The sequence below is a fragment of the Coturnix japonica genome, chromosome 13, assembly GCF_054131305.1.
Source record: "Coturnix japonica strain WE chromosome 13, WE-NBRP24, whole genome shotgun sequence".
Taxonomy (NCBI): Eukaryota; Metazoa; Chordata; class Aves; order Galliformes; family Phasianidae; genus Coturnix; species Coturnix japonica.
Window position 1 is genome coordinate 14,055,877 of NC_140675.1, and position 9,126 is coordinate 14,065,002.

The window sequence follows — 9,126 nt, forward strand, 5'->3', positions numbered from 1 at the left end:
CCAGCCCTATTCCCAGCCCCATCCCCGGCCCCGCGGTACTCACAGAGCCGTGGCGGCGGTCGGGACTCCCGGAGGCCGCTCCAGGCCCCTCGCGGAGCAGTTGGCGATGCAGGCGGCTCCGGACCGGCCCCCGGCGCAGGTACAGTCGGAGGCGCAGGGCTGGCAGGAGGGGGCCGGGGGGGTCCTGGCGGCCACCAGCCCCCCGCACAGCAGGGAGCAGAGCAGGCACCAGCCCGACAGGGGCAGCCGCGCCGCGGGGACGCCATGTTTGCGCTGTGTTCCAGTGTCTCCATTTCCAAAAGGCATCTCTTCCTACGGGCATGGCATGGCCCCGTTCCGCCTCTCCCCCGGCCCGGCCCGGGCCCGGCCGCGCCCCGCTCTCGGCTCCGCTCCGCTCTCGCCGCTCCGCTCGTCCCGTTCCGCGTGGCTCAGCGCATGGCGTGCTCCCCTCGGCGCTGCGGTGCGCGCTGCTCCCGCGGCGTTTCCCGGCCCGTGGGCTCCGCTCCCCGCGCTGACAGCCCCGGTCCCGCTCCGCTCCGCTCTGCGCTCCGCCCGGGCCGCGGCCCGCAGCCTCCCGCTCCGCCTCCCGCCCGGCGGAAACCCGGCGCCGCTCCAGCCCCTCCGCCCTCCCCCGCGGCAGCCCCCGCCCGGCCACGGCACCGCTCCCGGTCAGGGCTGCGGCGAAGCTGCGGGTGCGGGGAGCGCTCGGAGGTGCTCGATGAGGAGTGTATGGGGGCAGCCGGGCTGGGACGCCCCGACGGAGGGTACTGCTGCGGGGCTGGAGCCTCTTCGGAGGCTACTGCAGCCTTACGGTATTGGATCTTGAAAGAGCCGCGTCTTTGGCATCTGCAGCTCAGTAGCAGTTCAGACAGGTGAGGAAGGCAGGTACTTCGCAGGGCTGCTTTGTAATGCTATGCAGGCTCCACGTGCCGCTTGCCCCCTGCACGCCATGGCACTGGGACAGGACGTGGCTCAGACCAGGACAGGGCCGCTGGCATTTGCACTGAAGGCTCCTGGGCGTGAGGACTGGTCCCAGATAATCAAAGCTAAAATAAGCTATGAACAAAGGGAGCAGAATTCCATCCTCACAAAGGGTGTCCCCAAAACCAAGCCCAGCCCCATCTGTAAGCAGTGGGGAAGAAAGTGTGTTAGCTGGCAATTTTATAGGAGCCCTAATTGCTTAGTGCCCTTTGCACAATGTGTGATACACACAGAGCATCAGCCAAAGGGAAGACAGAAGGAAGCCCGAATAAAACACAGAAGGATCTCTTGCTTTTGAGCTGCTCATCTTCAGTGCCGCGTCACTTTGGAAAACAGAGTCATTGGCCCCTGCCCGGTGGGGATTTCTCACTGTAAACACAGCACATGTGTGATGTAGGCTGTGCGAGGGCTGGAAGAGTGGCAGCAACGCGCTGCTGGGAGCGAGGGGATGGATCTGCAAGTGGCTGGGGCAGGGAATGGGAATGGAGGGACAAACCCTGCCCAGCCTGAGCCAGGCGCTGCTCAGCTCCGCCTGAATTGCCCAGCAAAGACACTCCCTGGGGGAGATCTGTCAGTCCAGACGTATTTCTCAGCATGGTGCCCATCGACTCTTCCTTTACGTGACTGCATTAATCCTCGCAGACCTTTGCACCTTTTAAAATATTTGCGTGTAACACCGGAGTTGAGCGCAGGAAATCCCTCTGGTTCAGCCCTGGTATCCATCCTGCAGAAGCTGCCCAGGACTGCCCGTGTGCACAGTACGAGCCGTGGTCTGCTGATGTGGGACACTCTGCAAACAGCTGAAGGTGCGAGCTGCAGCGAGACAGAACCATTGTTTTGGGTGGCAACAAAACGAGGGTGGGAGCCTAAAGAGCCCGAGGATACATCTGGGTGGGGGGAGGAGTGCTGAAGGGTCTGTGTATCTTGCAGGATTTTTTAAGCCACTTTTGTGACTTCAGATGCTTTGGATTCCCCAAAGAGCACGGACTGACCCGTGAGCCCTACAGTGCATCTGTCCTTGTCCCTCCAGTGCTTCTCACTTTTTTCTCCCTGTTATGATGGTCCAGATCCTATAAAGTCCGTAAAAACCTGCTGGATTTTAGCTACATTCATCATCTTGTTGAAATCAAAGGAGTGACAGCAGATTGTATTAGCTGAATCCTGGCTTTCCTTATCTAAATGCTACACGTACCTTATCTCAGAAGCCTGACAGCATCTTATTTCACCCCTTGGAGTGGCACTTAATGTATATGAGAATTTACTTTTGGAAAACGTTTTATGCCTTTTGAACTTGAAATTGACTTGAGGGGACACATCATCATCTTTTGCATGGTGCATTGTGCCCCAGATAGCTCCATTTTTTTGCTGCCTCCTCATGTGACCACTGTGTATTTGCTTCTGCTCTCTCAGCTGCAATTTGCTTTCTGTTTTTCTTCCCTAACCTCCTGCACCAGTGTCCATATTTCTTAAGATAACAGCGGGGAGAAAATGTCCTGTGTATGGATGGTAATCAGATTAGGTCCTTAATGTAATCCAGGGGATGCAATGAGGTTAAGGGCTCCCCCCCCAGTGTGGGGCTGACAAGCTGCAACACAGGCAGCAAATGGGGAAATAATGGAGCAAGTGGGGAAGAAGATGGCAAATGGTGACTGAGTAGTAAGAGAGCAATTTGTTCACACTGAAATATAATTTTTGGTCATGGAGGAAGGTCTCAGCACTGAGCTGGGATCTTTTATGTGGGGTATGAGTACTTCAGAGGAATCAAGGATACCATTTTCTCTGAGCAGGAAGCAGTAGTTTCCATCCCTGCAGGTTGCTGATGTGAAACACTAAGTCCAGTCCCATGAGGAGGAACCTGGAGTTACCCCAGCAGAGCCACCTCCTCCCACCCATGTCCACCTCCTGCCCTGCAGCCAACACAAGCATTCCCAGCTGTTATCCACAAGCCCGATGACTGCAACCACCTCCTCATACTCCTCTCCCTTTCCTCCAGACATAATATTTTCCTTGCCTGGAAGGCCTGGGGTAGAGGACAGCTGAAAGCCAGAACTTCATCCTATGTTATATTATATTTGCCACCACCAACCTCCATTCGATCTTTCTATTTGAGCTGAGCCCTTTAGCTGACTTAAGAGCATGAAGCACACCTGCTGGTTCAGCGTGCTGGTGTGGCAGCATCAGGATCTGCAACCAAGACAGACTTCCTCATACACCCACCAGCTGTTAGATGTAACACCTCACAGTGAGGGCTGAAAATTAAGAACAGGGAAATTGCCAACTCCATAGTGTTAATTCAATAAATACCAGCCTGGAAACCTCCTGTGTGCCACAGCCAGCAGCACTGTAGCTCAGGGGTGGCTCTGGGGGCCGTTGTGTGAGCTGTGAGTAGAGGGGCATCAAGGCAGCCTGGATGTGGGTGGGGGGTGTCCTGTGTATGGGGAGGTGGGCTGCTGGGCTCAGCTGCTGGGACACTGGGATGCTCATTTGCTGGGCTGCTGCCATCACTCCCCATCCGGGTTTTGTTTCGGGCCACTCGAAGCCCCGGAGCAGCGCGGCGGTGAGACCGAATCTCTGCTCCCGGCTCGGTCCGTGAACGCCTGGCGCCCTCTAGAACCGCCCGCCGAGCTGCTGCTCCGCTCATCCACACTCACCAGGTGTGGGATGGAGATGATGAGCACAGCACACCAGCAGCCCTACGGGATGTGTGGGTGGTGCCCCCAGGTCGTCCCTGGAAGCCTAGAAAAGCCCTCCCAGCTGTGCTCGGGGCGGTGCTCTGTGCTGGGTTTCAGCTGTATGAGGATGAGCCCCTGTTGGGCTTTTTCTGGATGGTTTTTGTGGGTGTTTTCAGCTCAAGAAGGGAATTTATTCACACCGAACGCTTTCATCCGTTTGATGGAGCCTGAATGCAAACCAGAGCGGAGCGCTTTCAGCCACAGCGCTTTCTGCTCAGGATCGAACCGGTGGCACTTCTGGCTTTATTCACCATTCACTCGTTCAAACAGAACTTCAGGATCCCTCTCTCCACAGGGTCTGAAGTTCCAAGTGGCAGGAGGAGCTCAGAGCACGGGGCAGGGGCTGCCCAAGGGGCCGAGCATCGCTTCCCCCCAAATTGCTGCTGCTCTGCTCTTTGCTATGGCAACGCTGATGTCTGCGCCCCATCAGGAGGCACCGCGGTGGTGTTGGTGTTTTTAATTGAGGTGAGTTCAGCTGGGTAAGCAGTCAGCAGGCGGCTGGAGATGCTCGTTCCCCACCGCAGGCGCTATGGTGAGCATCTCCCCTCTTGTTCCCTGCCCACATCACCCTCACGTGCCTTTCTGCATGGATCATATCCACACAAGCATAAATGTCTCCCAGGAGGTCAGTGATGCTGCCAGGCATCCCCAGAGCCAGGTCTGCGTGGTGCCCCTGCCTCTGAAAATTTCAGAAAATGGGATTATTATAGTGTATATATATATATCATTTCGACAAGGATTCAAAAGCTGGTCCTTTGTAATGCAAAAGAAACAACCCTGTGTTAATTAATGCTGATGAAGCTGAAGCCAGAGGGCACCCTGCGGGAGGCGCAGAGGCAGAAAAGTGCTCTCAAAGCCCACAGGGCCTTGGGGAAGGACAGGAGCTGGTGGCCTGAGGCTGTTCCCAGCACGGCTGGCAGAAGGACCGTGTGCTCCAGCCGGGAGGAGTCTCTTGGCAGTGGTGTTTTTGCCTCCAGTTGGCTGTGGCTGGTTGCAGTTGGCTGTGCCTTCAGCAGGCAGACCTGATGGCTTCCACGTGTGCTCAGCTGTTCAGACGTGATTAGTCCCTCTGATTGCAGAAGGACAGCTGATGCAAATGAAATTGCCTGCAGTCAAAATGTTTGTGGAGCTGGTACAGCCCTTGGCTTTACTGGTGAAAAAGATGTTTCCAGCAATAAAGAAGAAACACTTTTAAATAAAGCAGGAAATTGTAAAATCGCAGTAAGCGGTAGCAGGGAAGTGCTGGCTGCATGGATCCATCAGAGCTGATTATATCACAGAGTTAAGGGCACTTTCATGTGCCTAGATCTAGGCTGCCTATGCTGCTCATTCACTGACAGCTTCACGAATAATGCAATTGCCCAAACTCATGAGTTCTGTTAATTAGAGACACTCAGCTTTCCTCAAAAAGCGTTAACAAACCCTATTAATGCACTGCACTGCACCTTTGTAGCCCAGATTATTAATTACTTGGAGCAACGCTGCTTGCTGACAGCTCAGACCATGGGTGAGCATCGTTGCAGGTATGTGAGAGGACAAGCAGAATGACAGAAGCTATTGATCTGGGCTGATAAATACTGCTTGGCGTCTGAACAGCACCCTGCCACTGCTTTGCTCTGATGGATGGCTGAATGAGAAGCGGGCACAGAGCTGCATCTCCTGGCACACAGGAGCACAGCTCTGCCCTAGTCAGGGAGGTAAAGCTGCTTCTCCCTGCTGCAGAACCCTCTGACCAAAGCACAGTGCAGAACAGCAAGCAGCAATGCAATGGCTCGCTCCAGAAGGGGCTCTTTCCCAACCCTGGCACTTAGCAGATCATTTACTGTCTGGATAGGAGCTTGATGAGCTTCTGCACACCCCTGTGCTAGCTCATTACTGCTGCTTATTGTTTTACAGGGCCCCAAGGGTTGCTGCATGTAGCACTGAGCTGTAGTTGGCCCCAGGTGACTTTGTCCCCATAGTGCCTAAAACTCAGTGTGCAAAAGTGAGCTATCAGAGTTTATCTGCTCTGGTTCATCAGGCTCAGGGCTGGTGGTGGGGTCCTGTGAGTGGTACAGCACAAAGCAGCCCTTAGACTGTCCTCTTCCTGACTCACATGCCAGAGGATCATAGAATATCCCCTACTAGAAGGGACCCATGAGGATCATCAAGTCCAGTCTCTGGCTTTGCACAGGCCTACCCAAAATTCAAATAACATCTCTGTGGGAGCATGTGTTCAGAGAGGATAAGCAGCCCCTCAGTGCTCACAGTGCTGTCTGCATCCAGAGCCTTGACCATCTCTGTACCCTGCAGTCAAGGTGCTTGCTCCATTTCCCTGCACCTCTCCTGCACTGTGCACCACTGTTCTCACACCCACTGTGCATCTGTGTGTGCTCTGCAGCACCCTGAGACCTGGCAGAGCACAGCCTCAGCTGGGTTGAGAAGATGAGCACCACAAAGAAGGCAGGAGGCTTCTGCCCACCCTCCTCTGCATGCTGCAAACTTACCAGTTCATGTACTGGTAAAGCTGACACTGTGCCGTGTTTGCACACTTGCTTTTGAAATCATGCCCATACCCCAGCCCTTCCTCATTGCAGGATGTCTCTGTATCTCACTACAAACTCTCTCAGATTGTTTTAAGCTGAGATGTTTCTAAAATATTTGATGTCTGTGAAATATACCAAATAGATTGGAAGTATCTTCTGTATGGGAGGCTGAGGGTTTGTTACGCAGCCTTCTCTCTGTAGGACACATTTCAAAGGACTTTTGAACATCTGACTTGACATCACATCTGAAAGCTCTCATGGGCGACTGCTGGAGCAGAGCCAGGCTGAGGGCTCTCATGCGCTCAGTGCTTTGCTGGCTGAAATCTTGGCCTGTTTCTGTCTTGGCACAAGGAAAACTGATTTCCTGGCTCCAGCCCAGACCTGATGGGACCTGGCATGGTTGCCCTGCTGTGTTACAAAGGGCTGGGCTGGGCCCTGTGTAGCATGGTGGTTCCATAGGGATGCCCATGGCGGGGGGGGGGGGGTGCCCAGGCAGCACTGCTGCATCCCAGCACTGCTGGTGGTGGTGTGGGGCACAGAGCTGTGGGAGCAAAGCCCTGCAAGGGCAACAGGGTCCATATGTGCTGTACGCTGTTCATCAAGGGACAGCATCCACCTTGGGTGCTGTGAGTGGGTGACACTGGGCTGCTGGCATCAGTACCTCTCCAGGGGGAGGAAGGGAAGCAGTGCCCCCTGGTTGGCAGCTGCACTGATGGGTTCCCTGCTCTACTGGGGAGCAGGGATAGAGCTCAGCCTCTCGACTGCTGGGTTTGATGCATGTACTTTGGTGAGGAAGGGGAGCTCAGAGAGGTGAGCTAAGGGTGGAAACAGAGGGACTGTGCAGAGGAGAGACAGCAAATAAGTAGCCAGACAAAAGAAGGAGGTCTGCAAAGTAGGACTTGACTTGGCAATAAAAGAAAATGGAGAGACCAAAAACAGTCTCCCAGCAAAACACTGGAATTTAACTTTCACAGCTGCAAATGGAAAACAATCACTTCCCACACGAAAATAACTGATGGGCTGCATTGACGAGGAGATGTCTGAGGAATTTCAATTAAAAACCAGCGACACTGACAAAGGCAATGAGATTGAAGTGTTCAAAGGTAAGTGAGCAATGGGGAGGGAGGAACAGTAAGTGGCAGGCAGGGAACAATGAGTGCTCAGCTCTGCGTGGGCTGGGCCCCTCGCATGGAAGCAGAGGGAAAGCATTGAGCTCTCGGTGTTTTGCTCAAGTTCTTTGTCACTACTGCACCACAGCAGCACCATGGGCAATGTATTGGCCTTGTCACCATGGTGTGATCTTTACCTGGCTGCCCTCCTGTGCCTCCCATCCGGGTGATGTTTGTCCTCTCTCTGTGACTTCTCTTTGGAGTCAGAGCTGTGTTTGCTTTTCACCTGCAGGAGCAGAGAAAGCAGGGAGAGTTACCAGGCCTTGATGCAGTTGGGAGAACTTAAACTTGGCTGGAGGTACTGCCATAGACAATGGCAGAGAAAACTGAGCCACAAGCAGAGCACGGCAGGAGCCTGCATCAGTTTCCCTGCAGCTACCAGGCCAGCCAGTGAAGAAGATGAGTAACTTCTAAGGCAGCTGACATTGTCTCTGGTGGGAAGAGCATATCCTTGCAGCCTCTCTGAAACAGGGACAGCTCCGTTCCACCTGAGCCAGTGATGGAAGCAGAGACCAGCAGGCTCAGGCTTCTGGAAGGGCATTGCCAGTCACCCTCAGAAGGGAGAACACAAAGGTCTCAACCACGGGTCTGGAATTTGCCAGGAAAGGTTCTGCCTGGGTCTGGCAGGAGGCAGAGAGCTGCAGTCCTGCATGTGCTGCAGAGCTCTCGGGCTGATGGCCCTAATGGGGTTGTGCTGATGGGCTGCCTCGAGAAACAAATCCACTTACATGGAGATGTATGGGAGGAACAACCGACTGCTGTCGGCCCCGTTCAGAGCCTGCCAGATCCTGCGGCCCTGCTTCCCCGAGGCACACTGCATCTCCAGGCGTGTGTTGTTCCATTAAGCTATTTTTAGCAAACACATTCCCCTTATTTCAGCAGCAGTTATCTGATTAGTTCCTGTAACTATATGAGGAGCAACATTTCCAGGCATGACTGAGAGCAGTGAGCAGGCTGTGCCTCTTCACATGCATTTTCTCAAAGGGAAAAACTTGCTGGGGCTGCTCCTCCCACTGTGCTCCCATGGCTGAGTGGCTCCAAGCACCAGCATTGCATGAAGCCAAGCTCTGCAGCATGCGACCTTTGGCAGAGCAGCAGCCAGCAGGCAATGTCCCCAATGCCACCTGCAATAAGGGACCATCCCTGTGCCACGTTGCTGCGATGCAGTGGCGATAAGCAGCTGGTTTTGTTTGCTCTGAGCACACAGCCCTTAAAGATTTCCATCAGCATCGGCTGTGGAGGGGATGGAGGAAAAACAAAGCCTCTTTGCTAAAGCAGTGCTGGTCCCAGGGAGGCTGTGCACCCTTCCCCCTGTGCAGGGAATTATCCGTGCCAGCTTTGTTGCTGCATGGGGACAAGCTAAAAATCCTACAGAGCCATTGCTAGCTCCAGCACTGTACTTTGCTCCCTCTGCCTCTACTGACCACAGCCGTCCTGGAAAATCAGATTATAGAGCAAAGCCTTGGCACCAAATCTGCTCTGCCAAGTCAGGTCCTCCATCTCCCAGATGGATCATGGCAGGAAGAAGGTGAGAAGCCTCTGCTGTGACAGCTTTATCTGCAGCCCAGGCAGGAGGGAGCCCAGAGCTCTGTGGCCACAGCTGTTTGTGTGGCTTTGGGGTGGCAGAAAGGGATCACAGGGGGAACTGAGCCCAACTCATCTCCCCATCCATGAAAGAAGCACTCAGAGCTCTTCTCTCTGCTTTCTCCTTCCTCAGCG

At 54.4% G+C, this 9,126-nt stretch overlaps 1 protein-coding gene and 1 long non-coding RNA gene across 5 annotated transcripts in view; one reads left to right on the forward strand and one right to left on the reverse strand.

Moving 5' to 3' along the window:
• The window catches only part of PKD1 (polycystin 1, transient receptor potential channel interacting), an 81,699-nt gene extending 81,127 nt beyond the window's left edge, over positions 1–572 (reverse strand). For 3 of the 4 annotated variants that reach the window (XR_014933835.1, XM_015876593.3, XM_085514020.1), the window contains exon 1: positions 44–572. Coding sequence is in view for 2 of the 4 variants with exons in the window: in XM_015876593.3 (XP_015732079.2) it covers positions 44–306 (263 nt within the window). In the remaining 2 variants the exon portion in view is untranslated. The remainder of the gene's footprint in view (positions 1–43) is intronic. The other variant, XM_085514018.1, reaches the window with a different exon arrangement.
• An 84-nt stretch (positions 573–656) lies between these two features.
• On the forward strand, positions 657–2,241 carry LOC146758694 (uncharacterized). Its single transcript, XR_014933838.1, has 2 exons — positions 657–872; positions 1,712–2,241. It is a non-coding gene; the product is annotated as an uncharacterized LOC146758694 (long non-coding RNA).
• Positions 2,242–9,126: the final 6,885 nt, after the last annotated feature.